Raw genomic sequence first — 26,154 nt, 5'->3', positions numbered from 1 at the left:
ACATAACTTAGTGAATGAACAACAAAGCATGTTAAAATTCCTGAATATCAACAAAAACAATTCTATATTTTAACTGAATAAGATGTACCTATCTGTCTTAAAGTCTTCATCCTTTCCCCACAATGAGAACTCAGACTACCAATAGTCACTGTATCCATCTATGTCTGGATGAAGAATATAGGTACGTTTAGTTTTAGAATCTGCCAGAGCTTTTCCCACAGTAATCGTACACTTCTGTACTTCTTCCAACAATATTTGAGAGTTTGAGCTTCTCTATGTTTTCACCAACACATGGTCTTGGTCTACTGGTGTGTTATAACCTAAATGCAAATGTGTTGATTTCCACGGCTATGTTTAGCTTCAGAACAAACACCAATGAAATGAAGTACAATAGTGGCTTTCATTGACATTCCTTTCACAACTTGGCCTTCTTTCAATAACTTCCTGTATTTCACCCACCTACCATATGAAGAAATGGTGGCCCAGAAGTATGAATGAGAGTGGAATTCAATGGGATTTATTTCTTTGAGCTAGGAAGCCATACTTGTTGGCATTCATACTCTATAGCCTAATAATGACTGAAAGATTCTATATATAAAATCCCTTTGTAATAAAGTCTGTAACATTAATTTTTCCATAATTTTTTGTCTTCTGTCAGGTGCTAATGGCCTTTAAGGATATACAAAAGGAGGTGAGATTAAATTTCCATTCTCTAAATTCCCTGACCATATCACTTCTCTTGCTTCTGATTTTCCTATACTCTTCTGTGCTGTTGACTTTGATCAAGCTTTTAATTTCATTTCTTTATCTAGGGATTTCTCCCTTAAAAGACTAGCATTCATTTGTCAGTCTAGTAAGTAAGACCAGAAGATGCCTAACAATTCCGTTATGAAAATATGATAATACAGAGAGAAAATCCTATCTATCAGAACTACTCTCAGCAAGAATACTATGCAGTTATGTGAAACAGGTGACTGAGTTGGGAGGATCCAAATGACATGGTAAATTACTAGGATTGTATGCTTATTAATTGCAGGGTAGTTCAAATTAGAGTCAGAGCTAAACTTTGCTCTGCAACAATCCTCCTCTTCTGCTCTTTCATGCAGGTCCTAGTATTTTTTTCTATACAAACACTAATTAAATATCTAAAACTATAGTCCAAAAATGGAGTATATTATTGGCCTACCCCAGACATTCAGTTACTACATTTGTTTGCTCAAGGTGTTGATATGTCTCAGTCCCACCAAGGTTGGACCAAAAGGACCTGAAAGAAATTTCCTCTACTTCGCTAACTGGATCACTCTTAGCCTTTGAACTAAGACTTTTTCTATAGACCAAGAAGCCATGCCATTGTATCCTGCTGCTGTGTCTGGAACTTGCTCTAGGAAAAAACTACAGAAGCCTCTGCCTCTGTCTGGCTGGAGGTAAAAGGGAGAAGAGATCAAAAGCTTGGTATTTTCACAAAGCATTCCTAGGCCTCAGGGCACCTCCACGTTACCCAGAATTTTAGTCCCCTGAGTCCTTCCTAAGTGTCCTCCAAGCAGGACTTGAGTTAGTGAGAGGAGGAGGTTTGTCCATAAGTGGGACTCACATGTGTTGATTTCGTCCTCACAAGGCCCATAAGCAAAGTTAAATGTCCCACCTGACATCTTCTGTGCTGAAGCTCTATTCTAGGTCTAGTGGTTCTTCATGGGGTTCATCAGACACAGTCTGATGAAACACCTGGGCTGGTGCAGACTGTTATGTCAATCTAACAAACACTTTCAAACATATAGGCACACTGAGAGAAGAAAGTCAAGCAAAATATATCTGGGAGAGACAGAACTAGAAAGCACTTCCTTGCCCCAGAGCACTGTTACGTAGAAACACCATCTAGCCAGCTCCTAGGAGCTCAGGTGTCCCAAAGTACATAGCATCAGCAGCTATTTACTCTGGGGTGAGTAACATGGAATTTAAAAAAAAAAAAAAAACAGATACTTAAAGGTTCATCTCAGAGAACCAACATGTACACAGTGAGGAGTCAGTTCAGTTCAGTGGTTCAGTCATGTCCGACTCTTTGCAACCCCATAGACTTTAGCATGCCAGCCTTCCCTGTCCATCACCATCTCCCTGAGCTTGCTCAAACTCATGTCCATTGAGTTGATGATGGCATCCAACCATCTCATCCTCTGTTGTCCGCATCTCCTCCCACCTTCAATCTTTCACAGCATCAGGGTCTTTTCAAATGAGTCAGTTCTTCACATCAGGTGGCCAAAGTATTAGAGTTTCAGCTTTAGCATTGGTCTTTCCAATGAATATTCAGGATTGACTTCCTTTAGGATAGACTGGTAGGTTCTTCTTTCTGTCTGAGGGACTTGCAAGAGTCTTATCCAAACCACAGTTCAAAAGCATCAATTCTTTGATGCTCAGCATTCTTCATAGTCAACTCTCACATCCATACATGACTACTAGAAAAACCATAGCTTTGACTAGATGGACCTTTGTTGGCAAAGTAATGTCTCTGCTTTTTAATATGCTGTCTAGGTTGATCATAGCTTTTCTTCCAAGAAGCAAGGTTCTCTTAATTTCATGGCTGTAGTCACCATCTGCAGTGATTTGGAGCCCCCCAAAATAAAGTTTTTCACTATTTCCATTGTTTCCCCATCTATTTGCTTGAAGTGATGAGACTGAATGCCATGATCTTCGTTTCCTGAATGTTGAGTTTTAAGCCAACGTTTTCACTCTCCTCTGTCACTTTCATCAAGAGGCTCTAGTTCTTCTTCACTTTCTGCCATAAGTGTGGTGCCATCTGTGTATCTGAGGTTATTGATATTTTTCCTGGTACTCTTGATTCCAGCTTGTGCTTCATCCAGCCCATCATTTCTCATGATATACTCTGCATATAAGTTAAATAAGCAGAGTGACAATACACAGCCTTGACATAATCCTTTACCGATTTGGAACATCTGTTGTTCCATGTCCAGTTCTAACTGTTGCTTCCTGACCTGTATACAGATATCTCAGGAGTCAGGTCAGGTGGTCTGGTTTTCCCATCTCTTAAAGAATAATCGCCAGTCTATGTCCGATGCATGATACAGCATGCTTGGGGCTGGTGCACGGGGATGACCCAGAGAGATGTTATGGGGAGGGAGGTGGGAGGGGGGTTCATGTTTGGGAACGCATGTACACCCGTGGTGGATTCATGTCAATATATGACAAAACCAATACAGTATTATGAAGTCAAATAAAGTAAAAATAAAAGTTTTTTTAAATAAAAAAAATAAAATTAAAAATAAAAGAATTTCCACAGTTTGTTGTTATCCACACAGTCAAAGGCTTTGGTGTAGTCAATAAAGCAGAAATGGATGTTTTCCTGGAAATATCTTGGTTGTTCAATGATTCAACGGATGTTGCCAATTTGATCTCTGGTTCCTCTGTCTTTTCTAAATCCAACTTGAACATCTGGAAGTTCATGGTTTACGTACTGTTGAAGCCTGGCTCAGAGAATTTTGAGCATTACTTTGCTAGCATGTGAGATGAGTGCAATTGTGCGGTAGTTTGAACATTCTTTAGCATTGCCTTTCTTTGGGACTGGAATGAAAACTGACCTTTTCCAGTCCTGTGGCCACTGCTGAGTTTTCCAAATTTGCTGGTACATTGAGTGCAGCACTTTCACAGCATCATCTTTTAGGATTTGAAATAGCTCAACTGGAATTCCATCACCTCCACTAGCTTTGTTCATAGTGATGCCTCCTAAGGCCCACTTGACTTCACATTCCAGGATGTCTGGCTCTAGGTGAGTGATCACACCATCGTGGTTATCTGGGTCATGAAGATCTTTTTTGTATAGTTCTTCTGTGTATTCTTGCCACCTCTTCTTAATATCTTCTGCTTCTGTTAGGTCTATACCATTTCTGTCCTTTATTGAGCCCATCTTTGTGGGAAATATTCCTTTGGTATCTCTAATTTTCTTGAAGAGATCTATAGTCTTTCTCATTCTATTGTTTTCCTCTATTTCTTTGCATTGATCACTAAGGAAGCCTTTCTTATCTCTCTCTCCTTGCTATGCTTTGGAACTCTTCAATCAAATGGTTATATCTTTCCTTTTCTCCTTTGCCTTTAGCTTCTCTTCTTTTCTTTTCTCAGCTATTTTAAGGCCTCCTCTGACAACCATTTTGCCTTTTTGCATTTCTTTTTCTTGGGGGTGGTCTTGATCATTGCCTCCTGTACAATGTCATGAACCTCCATCCATAGTTCTTCAGGGACTCTATCAGATCTAATCCCTTGAACCTATCTGTCACTTGCACTGTATAATCATAAGGGATTTGATTCAGGTCACACCTGAATGATCTAGTGGTTTCCCCTACTTTCTTCAATTTAAGCCTGAATTTAGCAATAAGGAGTTCATGATCTGAGCCACAGTCAGCTCCTGTTCTTGTGTTTGCTGACTGTATAGAGCTTTTCCATCTTCAGCTGCAAAGAATATAATCAATCTGATTTCATTATTGACCATCTGTTGATGTCGAGGTGTAGAGTCTTTTCTTGAATGAGGAGAGTGAAAGTGAAAAGAAAAGTGAATATCACTCAGTCATGCCCTACTCTTTGTGATCCCATGGACTGTAGCCTGCTAGGCTCCTCTGTCCATGGGATTCTCCAGGCAAGAATACTGAAGTGGGTTGCCATTCTATTCCCCAGGGCATCATCCCAACCCAGGGATCAAACCTAGGTCTCCTGCATTGCAGGTGCGTTCTTTACCATCTGAGCCACTAGGGAAGCCTGAAGAGAAAGAAAGAGGGCAGAAAACAGCACAGAAAAGCCAGAAAGAATAAAAGAGGAGAGGTCACTGCCTGAATCATTATGACTGTAGGTAATGAACTGTGTATCTCCCACCCCTAATAAGGCCAGAGTTTGTCCTATTTTTTATTCAGCAAACATTTATTGAATACACTATATGCAGTGCATTGTGTTTGATGTGAGGTATAAAAAAACAACACACACTCTTTCAGGAAACTTGGAATTTCATTACATTCCCAAGAAGCCCACATGTCTCACACAGACATCCCTATAATCTTACCAAGTCTAGCTGGTACACTGAAGAGGAGAGTGGCCCCTCACTCTGAATTTCTCTCATTTTTTTCAGCTGCAAGAAGATGCTCGGACTCGAGGTAAAAGCAATATTTCAAGGTTTGGGTAAACCAAGGGTGAGGGGAGGGAATAAGAACGAGTTCATATCAAAGTCTCAATGTGGGAGCTTCTATTTGGCTGAAAGCTGGAGACTGGGCTCCGCTAGTCTCTCCTCTTTCTGGTCCAGTTATCTGGACAGGGACAGCAGGATCCCTTTCTCCCTTGGAATGGCTGTTGAGGGCTAGAGGACACTCTCAGCCCTGTCAGACATGGCACTTGTCAGGAGAGGAGAGACAACAATCGGAGGGAAGCTTCCCAGCTCTGTGTTTAGGGTTTAGGAGGCACTGAAGAGCGGGGAAGCCAAAATGGAATGATTATTTAGGGGGGTCAAGTTATAGTACTCAAATGATCATATGCAGATTTTAAGTTTCAAATTAAAACACGCAGTAGCTGTGCTTAGTTGCTCAGTCATGTCCAACACTTTGCAACCCCATGACTGCAGCACACCAGGCTCCTCTATCCATGGGGATTTTCCAGGCAAGAATACTGGAGGGGGTTGCCATGCCCTCCTCCAGGGGCCTAGAATTATAGCATAAATTTAGGCATAGTTGGAGTTCCTTCCTTTCCAAAAAGGAACTTATAAATCAGGGCTTTTCAAACATTTGAATGTATACAAATTACCTTGGTACTTAATTCAGTAGGCCTGAGACTCAGTTTCTTTGTTTCTAAGAAGCTATCATGTGATGCTGGGACCTGTGGTTCATGAATCAGATTTTGAGTACCAAGGATATAAATGAGTTCACTGAAATATCCTCTAATGTCACAAACACACCCTGCTATATATAAAACAGATAACCAACAAGAACTTACTGCATAGCACAGGGAACTCCACTCAACATTCTGTAATAACCCATATGGGGAAAGAATCTGAAAAAGAATGAATATGTGTATGCGTATAACTGAATCACTTTGCTGTACACCTGAAACTGATACAACATTGGAAATCAGCTCCTTTTTTCATTTTTAATTCAACGTATATTATTTTATTATTTGTCCATAAGAACATTTATAACTGATCATCTAATTTGGGTTAAATGTATCGCTGTGCTTAGTTCCTTAGTCGTGTCTGACTCTTTGTGATCCCATGGACTATAGCCCACCAGGCTCCTCTGCTCATGACATTCTCCAGGCAAGAATACTTGAGTGGGGTGCCACTGCCTACTCCAAGAGATCTTCCTGGTCCAGGGATCAAACCCATGTCTCTTATGTCTGCTGCACTGGCTGGTGGATTCTTTACCACTAGTGACACCTGGGAAGCCCAAAAGTATCACTACTCAGTTTTGTCTTTTGAAGTGTTCTCCAAACAGGACTTGCTCAGTGATGTAAGCTATTTTGTTATCATTCTGTAGCATATGCTGTCTCTGTATGGTTTGGAGGTGATCTTATCTTTGGAGGTGCACATAAGATTAATAGCATTCAGTGAATAGTGTACTGAAAGTATCCATAAGTTACCACCCAGGAATCTCTGCTGAATTCTGAATATCAGTTTCCATTCCTCAGGCCCATGCAGGGCAGCAGACAGGACCAAAAAATATGGAAATATGGCCAACCAGAATCCATCTTGAGGTACAGGGAAAACTTTTCTTGGCTGCCGAGCCCTAAGGGTCAACAGGTCAAAAGGGTTAAGTTTATCTATGCCTGAAAGATGTTCTTTATTCAAGGAAGGCTGTTTTCCAAATAGGTCACTACAGGCCCTGGAATACCTGCTTGATGACCCAATGTAAAAAACATGGATTTAGGATCTTGATCGTTGTTGTTGTTGTTTTTCTGCTTCCTAAAAGGTGGGTGGGTGGGGGAATTCAGAATAAGACGAGAAGAACTCATCTCATTGTATTTTCCATACTAGAAAAGGAGACAAGGACCTAATCTAGGGTCAGTGCCCTGGGACTGAGGAATCTGACTAACTCCAAATGCCCAGAGCTGGTTAAGCAGGGATCTGGTGGCCACAGTTCGATATATACTTTGTAAGTGACCAGATGTCCAGTGTCACGTTCTGCAACTACCTCTGACAGGCCTATAGTTCTTTAACTTCTCCACAAGTTCTGGTATCTCCCACTTTGACTGGCCATACTCCAAACTAAGGATGTGAGCAGGGCTCAAGGCTCCTAAGGAGATACTTTCAGACCCCTGCAATGGAATGACTCCTTCCTGTGTCCTACTCAGGGATGAGCTCTGTGACACCCACATCATCTGCATCCAAGACTGGGTAAGTGACCGTCTTTTGAGAGTCCCTAAGGGAGATAGAATCCACCTAGATATGGGGGTAGTGACTAGGAATACTGCCATCTCTGAGCCTTGAGTCTTCAGAACACTGTACTTCCAACATATCTCTCAGGAGACGGTCCCCTACCACTCTCAATTAATGGTAAACTACAGAGCCAGGGCTTCCTCCTTCATCCTCAGCCCCACCAGAAATCTCTGGAATTTCAGGATCAGTCTGCACCTCACCATACAGATTTTGGGAGATTCTATTCACTCAATTTAAGAGAAAAAAGGAGACGCAGAAAGAATGATAAGAAAGAAAAGCCACACACACACGCACACACACACACACACACACGCACACTCACAAAGAGTAAAATGAGGAACTTAGAAAGAGAAGGACTTGGAAAAAGAAAGTTTTTAAAACTTGAAAGTCCAATGCCTCAACATTGGGAGATGTCCATTTATTTTCAATCCAAAAAACAGACTAGGAGAAAAAAGATCAGGCTATACCACCAGAGATTTAATTTAGACACTGCTGCTAAGTAGCTTCAGTCGTGTCCGACTCTGTGCAACCCCAGAGACGGCAGCCCACCAGGCTCCCCCATCCCTGGGATTCTCCAGGCAAGAACACTGGAGTGGGTTGCCATTTCCTTCTCCAGTGAATTTAGACACTAGGAAACACTTTATGAAAAACAGTACTGGGTGGTGAGAGCAGCAGCATATTCTGCAGAGGACTTCAGAAATACTTTTAAAAATCACTTTGACCTGTTTCAGATACGGTTCCACCTGAACCAGGAAATGGATAAGGTGAACTTCCTAGATCCCTGTTTCAACCCAATTTGATCCTATTCTAGAGAGCTGACCCTAGTGAAGTAAAAAAGCATTCCTCTTAAAAATATATATCACTATAGTGTAAATTGATCATTGCTGAAACCATGAAAGGAATAATGGACTGGAGATCTCATATTTGCATAAATTTTAAATGTAATTATTATAAACCTTTACATATGAGGAGCACTTTTGATTTGTCAAAACCATATTGGATCAATGATTTTACTTTATTTCAGTATGCCTCTCTGAGGCAACCATGAGGAATTTACCTGAATTTCCTGATGAAAACATAGGCTCTGATAAGACACATCTCCTAATCCCATTAAGGGTACTCTCTTATAGGACATAAGATCATCAGGGAATTGCAATTCCCAGAGCTGGTGATGCCCATTCCTGGTGAAGTCTGACAACAAAATAAATCCTTAAGGACAGTGGAGGCCAGGGAGGGGCCCCCAGGGATGGGATCTCTCTCCCTCATACAGTCACAGCCTCCTCTTATTTGGTACAGAAGCACCAAGACTTCAGATGCTGCAACGACCCCAAAGTTGGGAAGACTGCTGCCAGGCACTGGAGAGCAGCCATCAGGGATCCAGGCCCCAAACCTGAAAGGACAGTCCTCTGATCAGTCAGCTTGCGACCCTAGACCCTAATCCAACAATCAATGAAGAAGACCACCTTCAGGTATTTCACCGAGGTCTTTCGCCTGAAAGCCACCCTTCACATCCTCAGGAACCCAGGCCTCATCTAGTCTTCACTCCAATATGGCAGAGTAGCAAACTCCATCCTCTCTCCAAAGCTGGGGTTACCTGAGAAACAATCAGTTGAGAAGGTAGAAGCCTGAGGGCAGGGCCAAGTTGGAATCTTTCAGTTTCTTGATTGAGGAAGAGCCAGACAGAGTGAGTCAGGTACAGATCTGTATAGGGAGGAGTGTTCAGAAATCGAGAGAGACAATTATGGGATAGAGAAATGGAAAGATAGAAAGTTGAAAAACACACTAAGAAGCATGAGGTCCACTATCCCCTTCAGGAAAGTGCTCTGGAAACCTACGTTATTTTGAGGGCTTAATTCAGAATCAAGAGTCAAACACTGTAGGTCCACGATAGACTCCATTGTCAGGATTTTCATTAATAAAGCAGTTAAGTAAACTGCCCTCAAAGGACTGCTTAAGTGATAGCCCATTTCCTCAACCTTTCAAACTCCTTGACTCTAGCTTCATCTGACACCTAATCTCATAGAGAAAAAGAGCATTCTCAGATATTTATCTGTGTCACAGACTAAGCTAGTGATACCCTCTAAAGCTTACTGGGAACTCCTAAAAACAGAACCTGAGTGACGAATGATGGAGAAAATCAGTGGACTTAGTGTACAACTCAGTGTCTAAGTACAGTGTATTTTCCTGAATAGTCCCGTTTCAAATATTTTATCTCGTTTCCCCCATAGAGCCTCAAAATACAAAATGTCCCAATATTTTGGCAACAAATCACAGCTTTCTGCAAGAATATATACACTCACAAAACCTCTGTCGTCATTTAAAACTCACCTTTGACTCATAAATTAACGCAGAAAATGTCCTTTCTCCTCGGTACAGCATAGGCAGCCAGTGTAGGACAGCAAAGCGTGGGCACCTACACAGAAAGAAAATGGTGTACAACCAGTGGGTCTCCTCCCTTACTGTGTGTCTGATATTCTGGGAAACAGTCATGAGGGCAGAAGGATCATCTGTAGGATTGATTTTAGTTTCAGTGTCATCTTCCTGGTAAACTAAATCTCTTTTATTCTCATCCATATAACTGTGAAATCTAGGGCATAGCTTTGGTTGCCTGAAAAACAAAGTTATTCAGCAGGCATCACCACTGATCTGGAAGAGGGACTGATACTCATGGGCGGAGATGCCAAGGTCTATGGCTACAACCGGGAACCTAGAAATCAAGTAAGACCCACACACATCACAACTGCCAAGCAAAGAAACCAGCAAATAACAACTGATAAAAATAAATGTAGTGTAAAAGACGTCTATCCTATTGGCTCTTACTGGGTAGTGGAATGTAGCGCTTGAATGTCCAAGTATGGTCTTGCATTTGGTTCAGAGAACAACACCATAGGTTAGGAGAAGATCTGGATTAGAAAGTCACAAACCCATTTTAATTTTACCCAACTTATGGACTCATAGGTCTCAGTTTCCTCCCCTATAAATAAGGAAACATAACTAGAAAATGCTGGAGGCTCCTTTCATTTCTAATATCTTGTGATCTGACTAGCCTCACAGTCTATGACTCCAGCATGGCTATCCCCCGAAACTACAGAAAAAGCCAACTAGTCCAAAAATAATTCCTGCATGAAAAAAACTACTTAGGATATTTATCAAAGATGTTGCAAACATATAAAGCATGTATCATGACATAAAAGGTAGAGTTTTTAATTCTTACTTGTTCTTTTCCCAGTAAAATTTATACAAAAAGAAAATAACATATTAAAAATGATACAACATAGAATTTAAAACCAGTGGTGAGAATTTGTCACAATACCAGTGAAATAATAAATAAAAATCCATTATAACAATAAAATAAGTTTTAAAAAGCATCATCTCATTAGATACTGACTTGGCATTTGTTGAGAGACAAATGTTGAGTTTTTAAATTGAGACTACAAAACTAATGGAAATTTTTCACATGATAGAGAAACCCCATAATTTCAGGGTTGTATTGAAAACAGAAACTACACAAGGATCCCTTATATTTTCATGCTAATTCAGAACTTTTTTAAAAATTTTACTTTCTTTTACTTTACAATACTGTATTGGTTTTGCCATACGAAGAAGTATTTAAAATGCTTTCAGTGGTTTTCCCAGTTCCCAGAGCAGATAAATATAAATCCCTGTAAGATATTTTATAGAAGTTGATAGACAACAAAATTCATCAAGAAAAATAGGCAAATTTTTAATATAAATTTATTTATTTTAATTGGAGGTTAATTACTTTACAATATTGTATTGGTTTTGCCATACTTTTAAAAAAGGAGTATTGAAGAAGTTACCTTCAAAATTTTACTTCTGAAAATCAAGAGAATGAGAAGACAAGTCACAGATTGGCAGAAAATATTTGCAAAAGACACATCAGATAAACAAAAATATGCCAAAAAATATTTAAACTCAACAATAAGAAAATGAACAACTCAGTTTAAAAACTGAGAACAGACTGCTCACTAAAGAAGATATACAGATAGAAAACAAGCATATAAAAAGACACTCAACATCAATGTCATTAGGGAACTTAAAAATACCAATTAGATACCACGAGACACCTATTACAATGGCCTAAATCTAAAAACTGATAATAAATAAATGGTGAGAATGTAGAACAACAAGAGCTCTCATTCACCGTTAGGGGGAATGCAAAATGGTAAGGCCACTTTGAAAGACAATTTGGCAGTTTCTTAGAAAATTAAACTTACTTTTACCATATAATTCAGCAATCATGCTCTTTCGTATTCCCCAAATGAGTTGAAAAGTTATATCCACACAAAAATGTACACATAGATGTTCACAGCAGCTTTATTCATAATTCCCCAAACTTGGACGCAAACAAGATTTCCTTCAACAGGTTAATGGAAAAATTAACTGCTACATTCAGACAACAGAACATTATTCAGCTCTGAAAAGCAATGAGCTATCAACTCATGGAAAGACATGAAGGAAATACATATTACTAAGTGCAAGAAGCCAAGCTGAAAAGGCAGCATACTGTATGATTCCAAGAATATGACATTCTGGAAAAGACAAAACTACAGAGAGGGTAGAAAGATAACTTTGGTGTGGGATGTTGATAGGAGAAGAAGTTGTGCATGGGTCAGGGAAGGAGTATAAGGCCTGTACTTTGTGCCCAATTTTGCTTTGTATCTAAAACTTGTCTTAAGAATATTTTTAAAAATACAGTGGACCACATTGTCATGAGGCTGAAGACCAACAGAATGTTACCCAGGGTGAGGAAAATGCTAAACCCTCTTGGCTAGCTGACTCACATTTCAAAAGGTAATACAACATCAAAAATGTTAAATTTGCAGGTGATACAGTTTCTGAAGACCAGGAGGCTGTGGAAGAATTTTTTTAATACCTATTAAGTGTGTTACACAGGGAAAGGGTTATGAGGAAGAGAAAGTTTTCAACACTGATGACACTGACTTGTTTGACAAGGATGCTGGCAAATAAACATATATAATAAAAATAAACTCCAAAGCCCCTGGTTTAAAATCACTTAAGACCGTGCAATTAATTATTTGTAAGTATATATAAGATGTCTTTAGGCAGAAACACATAAAACAAGGTTATGTACTGATCACCTGGTGAAAACGTGGACTGAAGGTTTACAGGAATCTGATCTTGTATTTCCCCTAGGAGCAAAAAGGCTGTATTCACTAATTCAGTGTTCACAGTGACTTTACAGAACTATCATGAATAATTAGAACTGACTGTGCTTATAGTTGTATAAAAACCAGAAGCAACCAAGATGTTCTTCAGTAGTTGAGTGGATAAACTAGGGTCTACTCAGACAGGGATGTAATTCAGTGATAAAAAGAAATGAGCTATCAAATCACAGGGGCTTCCCTTGTGGCTCAGCTGGTAAAGAATCTGCCTGCAGTGCGGGTGACCTGGGTTTGATTGCTGGGTTGGGAAGATCCTCTGGAAAAGGGAAAGGCTACCCACTCCAGTATTCTGGCCTGGAGAATTCCATGGACCATATAATCCATGGAGTCGCAAAGAGTTGGACATGACTGAGCGACTTTTACACAGTTTATCAAACGACAGAGGGGAAGAAAAACACAAACCTTAAATACATATTGGTGAGTGAAAAAAGTCAGTCTGAACTCTATTTTCTATTTTTATAATCTTTTAGAAAAGGCAAAACTATACAAACAGTAGATATTAGTAGTCACTAGTTTAGGGGAAAGTGAGGCATAGGACTTTTAGGGCAGTGAAACTATTCTGTGTGGTAGTATAACTGTGGATACATCACACTAGGCATCTGACAAGGCCCACTGAACTTTACAGCAAAAAAAAGAGTAAACTAATGTATACAAATTTAAAAATATATCATTAGCAGGATGGAAAGCAGAACATAATCAAGCAATTTAACTATATTATAAATGTATGAAACAAGTTCACTGAAGTGGTTATGGGGAAAAGGGGCTGATCTAAATAGCTCTGGAAATTAGTAGAATCTGTAAGATGTATGACTAAAGACAAAAGCAACTATACATAAGCACAGTACCTTAATTGACAAACTTGTTTCCCACAGTTCAGTTCAGTCGCTCAGTCGTGTCCGACTCTTTGTGACCCCGTGAATCACAGCATGACAGGCCTCCCTGCCCATCACCAACTCCCGGAGTTCACTCAGATTCACGTCCATCGAGTCCGTGATGCCATCCAGCCATCTCATCCTCGGTCGTCCCCTTCTCCTCCTGCCCCCAATCCCTCCCAGCATCAAAGTCTTTTCCAATGAGTCAACTCTTCGCATGAGGTGGCCAAAGTACTGCAGTTTCAGCTTTAGCATCATTCCCTCCAAAGAAATCCCAGGGCTGATCTCCTTCAGAATGGACTGGTGTGATCTCCTTGTAGTCCAAGGGACTCTCAAGAGTCTTCTCCAGCACCACAGTTCAAAAGCATCAATTCTTCGGTGCACAGCCTTCTTCACAATCCAACTCTCATATCCATACATGACTACTGGAAAAATCACAGCCTTGTGGGAATGGGTTAACAATTCTGATGCTGCTATTCATGTATACTGGAATTAAATAAATAAACAGCAGGTGGTAGGAACCAAGATTCTCACTGTTGAAATGGGAGATTGTAGATAAGCAGGGAAGACTAGAATGATCCATATGATAATAGAGTTGGAAACATCAGTATGAACTCATGTTTAGCTTAATACAGTTACAAGTGGTTTCATATAAAAATATTTATAGATATGTTTATACAGATGGGTTAGAATGCACACATATATTTTCTTTCTATCAATTGAGAGGACCTGAACATATTAGAAGCAACAAATCACATCGACCTCTCAGATCTTGGTTTCTAGTATCAGTAGCCATTGCAAAGAACCAGTGCTCCTTGAAGAAATGGCTTATTCTAGGGATAAAACAGGGAATATACAAGATGAATTTGAAGCATCTTATAGTACCAAAGAGTATGCAAATGCTAAAAAACACAAAGACACACACACACACAAATAAATTATGGGTGTTTGTCAAAGGATCACAGGAACCAATTGAAAGAGGTCTCAATGACAAAAGCCAGAACAATTTGAGCAAAAAATAGAGTAGTACTGGATTAAAACACAAAATATGTGATCACAATGATGTAAATAAATGACGGAACAGTTAAATGGTGAAGAAGAAACAAATCTCCCATGCAGAATTTCAAATAATTTATGCAAATACATCACCCTCAAGGAGGTAAAGAATAACCTCATTCCATAACAATAAGGTGTACATAGTAACTTCCTTCCAAAGAGAACAGTAGCGGGGTTGGGGGCGGGGAGCCAACTTGGAGGAAATAAGAGTAACTACAATGTGTAAATCTGAAAAATACCAGCTGAGACACGTGAGCTAGGTAACCTTCAACAGTGATAAGGTTTGTTGGTTGTGTGTACTCTTGAGATGACATGATGAAAATGGTACTTTACCTTTGTGATCTTCCTCCCTAAAACCTTTAACCCCAGTCTAATCATGAGGAAAACATCAGACAAGCTCAAATTTAGGGACATTCTTCAAAATATCTGACCAGTATTCATTGGAAGGACTGATGCTGAAGCTGAAACTCCAATACTTTGGCCACCTGATGCGAAGAATCGACTCATTTGAAAAGACTCTGATGCTGGGAAAGATTAAAGGTGGGTGGAGAAGGGGACGTTAGAGGATGATATGGTTGGATGGCATCACCGACTCAATGGACATGAGTTTGAGCAGGCTCCAGGAGTTGGTGATGGACAGGGAAGCCTGGCGTCTTGCAGTTCATGGGGTCGCAAAGGGTAGGACATGACTAAGCAACTGAACTGAACTACTTAGAACTGTCAAGATCATCACAACAAAAAAAAAGCCTAAAAAACTGTCACAACCAAGTAAGTCTTATGGCAACATCACAACTCAATATAATGTGGTATCCCTGGATAGGACCCTAGGGCAACCAAGAAAGAAGACATTATGTAAAACCTAAATAAATCTGAACTTTTAAACTATGGAGCTCAATGAATAATTTTCAATATTGTTTCATTAATTTTAATGTATACTGCATTAATATAAGATGTTAATAGGTGAAACTGGATTCAGGGAATATGAAAAATATCCTCTCTTTTCAATTTTTCTGTAAATAGTTACTTCAAAAATAACTGTTCTGAAAAATAAAGTTAATTTAAATGTTAAAAGAATAATAATAAATAATGATAGTTAATAGGTTTCTCACTGTAATAATAAATAATAATAAATACTGATAGTTAATAGGTTTCTCATTCTTAAATGTATTTTAGAATTTTTTGTATACATTTTTACATTTTATGGAGAAGGCAATGGCACCCCACTCCAGTACTCTTGCCTGGAAAATCCCATGGACAGAGGAGCCTGGTAGGCTGCAGTCCATGGGGTCGCTAGGAGTCAGACACGACTGAGTGACTTCCCTTTCACTTTTCACTTTCATGCATTGGAGAAGGAAATGGCAACCCATTCCAGTGTTCTTGCCTGGAGAAACCCAGGGACGGAGGAACCTCGTGGGCTGCCATCTATGGGGTCGCACAGAGTCAGACATGACTGACGTGACTTAGCAGTAGCAGTTACATTTTACATCGTAAAATCTATTTTTCTATAGATTTTACAAATGTATTTCTAAAATACATTTTTTATGTATTTGTCTACAAAGGATTTGGAGACAAATAGGAGCCAAGTTTCTCACTGTCAGAAAAGAGAATACCAAATTTGGAAAGGCTGAGGTAAATCTGTGTGTTTATATAATACATTTATATAAATGTGTTTATAATTATACACAAACACATTTTTCCTAGCTCTATCTGCTAAGAGAGTCTAGAGGCAATGATATAACAGTGACATGATGATGACTCACCTAGGATCCAGAGCTTATTTTCTAAATATATTTTCCCTTTAAGAAACCAGGGTATCTTGGATAAAGACTGATCCAAGGCTAAGGCAAGGAAAGTACAAGATGAATCTTTCTGTGCTCTGGAAGGAACTGATTAAGTAATGATAAGTGTGTTAGTCGCTCAATCATGACCAACTCTTTTGCGACCCCGTGGACCATAACCTGCCTGGCTCCTCTGTCCATGGAATTCTCCAGGCAAGAATACTGGAGTGGGTTGCTATTTCCTTCTCCACAAGTAATGATGGGACACAACAAAAGGAAAGAGAAGCCAACTTGGAGGGAAACCCACTGGGCATATCTGAGATAACAGCATAACAATAAATAATAATAGTAATTGATTCTAATCTATGAATAAAATAAGAACCCATGAGTATGTACTGAGAAAATGAGGAGAAAGAGACATAGAGTTAGGAAGATTATAATTGCAGAAAAATGTAAACTAATAAAGAAGGAATGAAGGAGTTAGTTAGGAAGTTATTAAACAATATTTATCTATGGGGTAAAACTTTAATGAGACTTCCCAGGTGATACTAGTGATAAAGAACCCACCTGCCAATGCAGGAGACATAAGAGACACGGGTTCGATCCCTGGGTCAGGAAGATACCCTGGAGGAGGGCATGGCAACCAAAGAACAATATATTTATATATTTATACAGTCTTGAAATACCTCTCTGCAAATTAATTACAAAAAGAAAGGCTACTTTACAGTGAAGAAACTATGTAACACCATGCTATACATTTTTAGGTTTTACACACACACACACACACAAGGGGGCTTCCCTGGTGGCTCAGACGGTAAGCAATCCACCTGCAATGCAGGAGACCTGGGTTCAATCCCTGGATCAGGAAGATCCCCTGGAGAAGGGAATGACAACCCACTCCAGTATTCTTGCCTGGAGAATTCCATGGACAGAGGAGCCTGGTGGGCTACAGTCCATGGGGTCACAAAGAGTTGGACACAACTGAGCAATTAACACTTTCATTTTTCATATATAAATACACACATATTTATACACACAAATATCTAATATATCTAACATATAATACTTATATTTTATAAGTATTTTATTATTTTTATATGTAATATATATATTCTAATTTATAATAAAAATATTTTTATAAAACAAGCAGGATAACTTGAAGAAAATAAGAGCTAATACTTTATGTGCCTGAAATGAATTAACAAACCTGATTACAAGCTGTGAAAATTAAACGAAAAAATTAAAACATATCTAGATTACATTTTTACATTTTATCATTATGGTGGTATACACATATTTTCTACCATAATTATATTAATCCCATCATATATAAATTTGACATGTATGTCATTTAGATTACACTCTAATGTTAATTAGAGAGAATAGAAATAAGACTAATCTAGAGAGTTTGAGTGGAGAAGGCAAAAGCAACCCACTCCAGTACTCTTGCCTGGAAAATCCCATGGATGGAGGAGCCTGGTAGGCTGCAGTCCATGGGGTCGCGAAGAGTCAGACAAGACTGAGTGACTTCACTTTCACTTTTCACTTTCATGCATTGGAGAAGGAAATGGCAACCCATTCCAGTGTTCTTGCCTGGAGAATCCCAGGGACAGGGGAGCCTGGTGAGCTGCCGTCTCTGGGGTCGCAGAGAGTCGGACACGACTGAAGCGACTTGGCAGCAGCAGAGAGTTTGAGGGATCCAATTTGGGGTCAATATTAGAACTTTTCGGTAACAAAATGCTCTGTCTTAACTAGAAAACCAGTGGGAGGGATGCAAAAACAAAGCATAACTCTATAGAGAGTGATCTTTCCAAAATGAAATATATTTAACGCCCCAGCTTACAGCACTTCAGTGATGCTCCATCACCCACATAACCAAGTCCAAGTTTCTTTACATGGAATAAAGAACACTTGATTAACATGTGGTCCAGTCTAAATTTATACCCTCATAATATTCCTCACCACTCTGTCAAAAATTCCCACTGCAGGCACAATAGCTTACTTTCTGTTCTTAGAGCAGGTCACATTTTTCATCTTGGGACAATGGATATAGAGTGCTGTTACTCTATCCTCACTCGGAATTTAAGTCAGTTTTCTAAACCTTGGCATAACTCTTACTTATCCTTCTAGTCTATCTCACATATCACTTTCTCAAGGAAGCACTTCCTTATCTGCCAAATTGGAATACAATTCCTAAAATACATCCTACTTACAGTGATATATTTCTTATGAAGTTATGCTTTGTAGCACTTGTATCTATGGCTCTGGATAAGGCTGCCTTGATTGGAATTTTAGCTTTGCTATTTAACAGCTGTGTAATGTAGTGCAAGTTAGCTTGGCATTTTTGGTCTTAAGCTTCCTCACTTAGAAAACATAATTATTATACTCCTCATAGTCATACTATAATATATAGTATATACTCCTCATATTTTGGCCAAAATCACTGCAGATGGTGACTGCAGCCATGAAATTAAAAGACGCTTACTCCTTTGAAGAAAAGTTATGACCAACCTAGATAGCATATTCAAAAGCAGAGACATTACTTTACCAACTAAGGTCCATCTAGTCAAGGCTATGGTTTTTCCAGTAGTCATGTATGGATGTGAGTTGGACTGTGAAGAAGGCTGAGCACTGAAGAATTGATGCTTTTGAACTGTGGTGTTGGAGAAGGCTCTTGAGAGTCCCTTGGACTGCAAGGAGATCCAACCAGTCCATTCTGAAGGAGATCAGCCCTGGGATTTCTTTGGAAGGAATGATGCTAAAGCTGAAACTCCAGTACTTTGGCCACCTCATGTGAAGAGTTGACTCATTGGAAAAGACTTTGATGCTGGGAGGGATTGGGGGCAGGAGGAGAAGGGGACAACAGAGGATGAGATGGCTGGATGGCATCACTGACACGATGGACGCGAGTCATCCTGCAGTCCATGGGGTTGCAACAGTCAGACACAACTTAGTGACTGAACAACAACTCCGGGAGTTGGTGATGGACAGGGAAGCCTGGCGTGCTGCGATTCATGGGGTTGCAAAGAGTTGGAGACGACTGAGTGACTGAACTGAACTGAATGCAAAGAGCCAACTCCCTGGAAAAGATCCTGATTCTGGGAAAGACTGAAGGCAGGAAGAGAAGGGGACGACAAGGATGAGATGGTTGGATAGCATCACCAACTCAATGGGAACTGGGGCAAACTCTGGGAGATGTTGAATGACAGAGAAGCCTGGCATGCTGCAGTCCATGGGGTTGCAACAGTCAGACACAACTTAGCGACTGAACAACAACTCCTCGTATTATACTCCTCATAAAGAGTACTGAAAGAAATAATACATGTACATGTAATAAGTGATAAATAAAGTTCATAAGAGGATGCCATTCTATTTTAATGTTCATAAAAGTAGATATAAATAACTTTTGGACCCCTGACACTGCTGTGATGAAACAATTTGGCCTAACATGGCAGCTTAGCTGGTAAAGAATCTGCCTGCAATACAAGAGACCCCAGTTTGATTTCTGGGTCGGGAAGGTCCTTGGAGAAGAGATAAGCTACCCATTCCAGTGTTCTTGGATTTCTCTAGTGGCTCAGATGGTAAAGAATTTACCTGCAATACAGGAGACCTGGGTTTGATCCCTGGGTTGGGAAGATCCCCTGGAGGAGGGCATGGTAACCCAACTCCAGTATTCGTTATGGGTTCCCTGGTGGCTCAGACAGTAAAGAATCTGCAAATATGCCTGCAATCCAGGAGACCTGGGTTCAGTCTCTGTGTCGGGAAAATGCCTATCTTAAGTGAAATCTCAATGAAATTTAACATGGTAAGAGTTTCCTTAAGATTAAAGATCTCTATTGTTCTTTCTTCGTGGCTCAGATGGTAAAGAATCTGCCTGCAATGCAAGAAACCTGAGTTCAATTTCTGGGTTGGGAAGATTCCCTGGAGAAGGGAATGGCAATCCACTCCAGTATTCTTGACTGCAGAATTTCATGGACACAGGAGCCTGGTGGGCTATAATCCATGGAATTGCAAAGAGCTGGACACATCTGCACAACTACACTTTCACTTTGACTTTTTTCAAATTCATCTTATAGTTTCTTTTTTTATCTTAAATTTATTTTTTTAATATAATTTGTTTTAATTGAAGGCTAATTACTTTACAATATTGTATTGGTTTTGCCATACATCAACATGAATCCACCACAGGTATACACGTGTTCCCCATCCTGAACCCTCCTCCCTCCTCCCTCCCCGTACCATCCCTCTGGGTCACCTCAGTGCACCAGCCCCAAGCATTCAGTCAATGTTTTTAACAGAATTTTAGGGTTTTTAAAATGTTATTAGAATAGTGCACTAGTATAAAATGAATGCATTGGGTAAAATTACATACAAGGGTGTTTAAATAACAGTTCTTGAGAGTCTGGGGTTTAGATAATTCTCTTCTAACCAATCAATACTTTATAATGGAGTTCAATTGAACTTGGCAGTCTTTGGCTAAATTGTAATAGTGTACCTAGACATTCAGTACAGAAAACAGAAAACACTTTTGTTTTCATTTTTTATTAGTAAAAGAAAATGAGGAATTGTCAAGGATTTCTTTTCCCCTTCCTCCACCATTTTATTTTTGTATTGGTGAACTGTAGAAAGTATTTTTACATTTATGATCTGCAGAAAATTTATAAACCTGTATGTGATACTTTTAAAAAACCTATAAATAGAAGTCCACTTTTCCAGAGCATGGATTTAATACAGTGTGGTTCCCTAGGATACATTCTGCATAAAAGTCTTACAATCCTTGGGGCAAACACAGCACCAGTTTTGTAACAGTGAAGAGCAAATCTGACTCCATATGAGATCTGTTTCTTTTACTTTAACCTTTGTATTCTATTGCCTTTGCTGCCAGATAAGAATGCTGCCTATATCCTGAAATATATAGGATAGCCCAGTCTCAAGATTCTGATCTTTTATTTTTCCATTCATCCAGAGATTAAAAGTTGCAAAATAAAGGATAACATTAGTCTTGCTGAAAGTTTACAAGTACAGCATGACCTGACCTGTGGGGCTAGCTGTAAGAACAAGGGATTCCCCCACCAAGAAGTTTACAACAACCAACCCTCCTTCACCTTGCTTTTAAAAATGTTTTGCTGAAACCCTTTTGGGTGTTCAAGGTTTTGGGGGACATGAGCCACTAATTCTCCTTGTATGGCCCTGCAGTAAACCTTTCTCTATTTCAAACGCCAATATTTCAGTTTGCTTGGCCTCACTATGGATCCAGCACACAAACTTGTGTCTGGTAAGTTTTTTCAAACCAGAAATAGGAAGTTGCAAATGTGTTTTTATTGTTAACAGAAAATATTTAAAATATCACAAGTATGCAAGAAAGATACAGAATCTGAATAGCCACAGTCCAACAGTTATCTTGGCACCAAGTGTATAGTACTTGGGCACACTGAAACAAATGCCTTAGGATTGTCTGTCTTTTGCTGAACAAGCCTCAGCTATATACACTCAGAGAGTTGAATATTTATGAGAGAAATTAATAGAAGCAATCACTCAAATGTCATCCCTAAAGAGGGACTGGTACTTATCCTGATATTCCTAAAGGACTTTGTTGAAAGATTTAGAAACCTGGGATATGAATACAGGAACACTATCAATGCATTTAATTTTTCTGGGCATAAGAGAAAGGTGCAGAGGTGGACAGAGTGTGGTTTGCCAGATCCTATCAAACCAGATATTTTCATCTTTCTTTCTCCTTCCCCCACCCAAACATTTGAAAATGAAAAGATTTAGATTTTCTCTTTAAGTCACCTCACACTGCCCAATTATCACAGAGGTGAAGGTGGATCATCCAGAGAAAAGCAACTAAGAGCCGAATGATAGAGAAATATAAGACAGCCCAAACTGAGACTTTTGGGGAAGTCAAGGCTTTAGTTTAAAAGTTAGGCCATCATTCTAGAAATCTCATGTTTTCTGAATTATAAAGAATGTAGACACCTTACTTCTGATCATGCAGGGCCAGCTTTATCTGATCAACAGTCCCCTTGAGAACTAGAAAAAGATAAATGAAAAGGAAAATGCATTTGTTTGAAAGTACTGGAAAGTCTAACTAGTCTGTCAAGAGTCAGAATAAGACCTCACAGGGAAGAGAAGAACACTGGGATGAGCTCAATATTCTGCATTAACTGTCTCCTCAAGGCCTCTGTCTATTTGCAAGTGGCACATGGCCAAGAGACTGAGAAGCCTAGCAGAAACTAACAGCTAAGAGGCTGAGAACATTAGCTGAGCTTTTGGCAGTTTATGGGTATATGGACACAAAACTTGAAGTTCATGGATACCAAAGCAGCCAGGATTTATTGGGCCAAGATTCCCCAAAAAAGCAAAATGTTTTAAGGTGAGCCCGACATTCTGCATCAATTTTCCCCAGGAGATACGTTTATGCCATATGCAGCACATGATAAGAGGATAATGAGCTGAATAGAAAGTAGAGGCTATGGGGCTGAGAAGCCAAGCAGATCTATCTGTAGAGCTGAGGACCCACCAAGAAGGGGTGAGTGGTAATTATTGCTTTAGTTAGAACCATGGAGGGTCATGGAAGCACTATACCATAAGAGCAAGACTGAACAAGAAATAGAACAAAGCAAAAGTCATTCTTTCCTGTACTAAGACAGCATAAGCCAGACTCTCAATTTCATTTCTAAAAATGTCAGATATTCCTTAAAACAGGACTAAATGAGTCAAAATAAAAAAGAAAGAAAGAAAAAGACCATAGAAACAGACTCACTGGAGATCTCAGATAGTAGTTATTAGACATGCGTTTTATTTTTCTCATATTCATTCATCCATTTGTTTGTTCAATAAAATTTGCCTTTTTTTGTATCTTTATATAATTGACAAACAACATTGTGTGAGTATAAAGCACACAGCAGGATGATTTGATACACATGTATATTGTGAAATAATTACCACAATAACGGTTCCGTCCCTGGGTCAGGAAGAATCCCTGGAGTAGGAAATGGCAACACACTGCACTATTCTTGCCTGGAAAATTCCATGGACAGCAAAGCCTGGCAGGCTACAGTCTATGGTGTTGGAAAGAGTCAAACATGATCAAGCGAATGAGCACAGCAAGGTTAATTAACACATTCATCACTTCAGGTAATTACCATTGTGTGGATATATGCTGAGAACATTTAAGACCTACTCTGTTAGAAAATTTAAAGAATGTAATACAATGTTAACTAGTCACCATGCTGTACATTAGATTCCCAGAATTTATTCATTTTATAATTTGAAGTTCATACCCTCTGACCAGCAACTCATTTCCCCCAATCTTCAGCCCCTGACAACCACCAATCTTCTCTCTGTTTCTAAGAGTTTAGATTTTTTAGATTCTATATATAAGTAAGATTATACACAGAGAAGGCAATGGCACCCCCACTCCAGCACTCTTGCCTGGAAAATCCCATGGACAGAGGAGCCTGGTGGGCTGCAGTCCATGGGGTCACTAAGAGTCGAACACGACTCAGCGACTTCACTTTCACTTTTCACTTTCATGCATTAGAGAAGGAAATGGCAACCCACTCCAGTGTTCTTGCCTGGAGAATCCCAGGAACGGTGGAGCCTGATGGGCTGCCATCTACGGGGTCGCACAGAGTCGGACACGACAGAAGCGACTTAGCAGCAGCAGATTATACAGTATTTTTCTTTCCCTTTTTGACTTACTTCACTTAGCTTACTGCCCTCCAGGTCAATCCGTTTTGTCACAAATGGTAGGATTTCGTTTTTGTGGCTGAATAATATTCCATCGTATAGATATACCACATTTTCTTTAACCATTCATCCACTGGCATACACTTAGATTGTTTCCATGTCTTGGCTCTTGTGAATAAACTGCAATGAACGTAGTAATGCAGATATCTCTTCAATTAATTATTTCTCTTCCTTTGGGAATATACTTAGAAGGAGTATATACCCAGAAGGAGGATGCTGAATCATACACCAGTCCTATTTTTTTCTTTTTTTTTGAGGACCCTCCATAACTGTTTTCTATAATGGCTATACTAATTTATATTCCCAACAACAGTGCACAAGGGTTCCTTTTTCTCCACATCCTTGGCAACACTTGTTATCTATTCAGACATGCATTTTTTAAATGACTTTGATTAACATGTTCAAGAAAATATATGAAAAAATGGAGAATGCCTCTAGAGGACTGGATTCTATAAAATATAACCAACAGTAAACTCTAGAACTGAAAAATATAATAACCAAAATTAAACAGATTAGAAACAGAAGAAGATAATAAAACTAGAATGTGGGTCAACAAAAAATATCCTAACTGAAAGAGATTTTTTTTAAGGAGAGAAATATAGCATAAAATCATCAAAGTCTTGTGGAAAATAGTAAAGATTTAACATATTTAGAATTATAGAAAGAGAGGACAGACAGAGACAGAGCAATATAATTTAATATGGAAACGCAGTTAAACAGGAATTGAAAAATTAGAAAAGTGAAAAGGGAACATTATCATAATATAGAGATAGTAATCACAGGAACTGGGGCTAAAGGAACAAAGATAAGAGGTTGGATCATTAGCAACTGAAAGCCTGCAGGAGATTCTCTGTGAGCTGGGACTCAGATCCCTAAGGGGGATGCTGTCCATCTGTGCTGCCATCTCAGGAGCTCAGAGTAGGGGGTGTCTCATGGAGCTGGGAAGGGGTGCTTTCTTGCTGCTTCTATGTCTGAGAAGGCATGGGGAGACTAGTTCCAGGAGTGCTGAAAAAAGCTGAAACTGGAACCCCAGCTATTGTGGTGGGCACGGGAGGTGATGTTAATCGAAAATTAGTAGTCTGCCTTTAGTGCCGCAGCCTAAGAGGAGTGGTATGGCAAAGAAGAAATATACTTTCCATATTCTGCACATCGCAAGCATAAGCGTGGGTTTAGAGACAAGAGTAGTTCAGTAACCACTATGAATCTCCGGAAAGATCAATACAAAAGAAACCACATCTAGGCATTCATAATAAAGTACTGAAAAACAAAGACACAAAGAACAATTTTAAAACAGCCTGAGACAAAAGACAAATTGCCTTTAAACAGTACAGAGACAGGCTGGGGACATTTGCTACAGTGTTTGCACCTGAACAAACATCTCCTCCAGTGACAGAATACATAAAGGACTGAAATTAACTGCAAGCGTGTGCAACTGGGGCAAATCAAGAGCAACAAGATACAAAGAGACCAAAACCCAATCGCTACTTCTGAGGCGTCAGTAGCAAAAACAGGCTATGACCTAGGACCCCTGTAAACAGCACCAGCAAGGGGGTGGGCAGACCATCTAAGTCACCCACTGGCCTGAGCCATGTGTCTGCCCCTACCCTCAGCCAATTTAAGGGACTAGGTCACCCCACCAGCTCAAGGAGTGAGCAAGGGCCCCTGTTACTTCTTTTCACTTCCTCCAGCTGCAGCAAGTCCCAGTAAAGCCTTGCCTGAATGTCTTGTCTGACCTCACATCAATTTGTATGGATTAAATAGAGTTTAAGAATCTAGGCTGGTAAGGGTACCACCTTTGGACACGGGGCAACTGTGGTCCAGGCCTGAAACTGTGTTTTAGGACTTGTTTGACCTCCTTCCCCGCCTGTTATTCTTCACAGGATGAGGGTCTTGCAGAGTTAACTGGATACAGCCAACCACAACCACCACACTCTGCAGCTCCTGCTCCAAAGAGCTGGGCCTCAGAAATCTGCCCAAACAACCTCAGGTCGCTTCTGGGTCTCAGGGCCCTCTTTCCACAGAGGCTCACACACCAGGCCAGAGGAGTGAGCATCGAGCTCCACCGTGTGTGCTGA

At 39.7% G+C, this 26,154-nt stretch overlaps 1 protein-coding gene across 1 annotated transcript; it reads left to right on the top strand.

Annotated features, from left to right (window-relative positions):
* Positions 1-643: 643 nt before the first annotated feature.
* Positions 644-26,154, top strand: C3H12orf54 (chromosome 3 C12orf54 homolog; the record flags this gene model as incomplete). Its single annotated transcript, XM_069581959.1, is given in 6 exon segments — positions 644-691; positions 5,120-5,144; positions 7,327-7,369; positions 8,711-8,840; positions 8,842-8,880; positions 25,960-26,154. Coding segments are annotated over 6 exon segments (480 nt in total), but the record flags the coding sequence as incomplete, so codon positions are not given.

The sequence above is a fragment of the Ovis canadensis genome, chromosome 3 (genome assembly GCF_042477335.2).
Source record: "Ovis canadensis isolate MfBH-ARS-UI-01 breed Bighorn chromosome 3, ARS-UI_OviCan_v2, whole genome shotgun sequence".
Classification (NCBI taxonomy): domain Eukaryota; kingdom Metazoa; phylum Chordata; class Mammalia; order Artiodactyla; family Bovidae; genus Ovis; species Ovis canadensis.
This window is presented reverse-complemented; position numbering and strand designations above follow the sequence as displayed.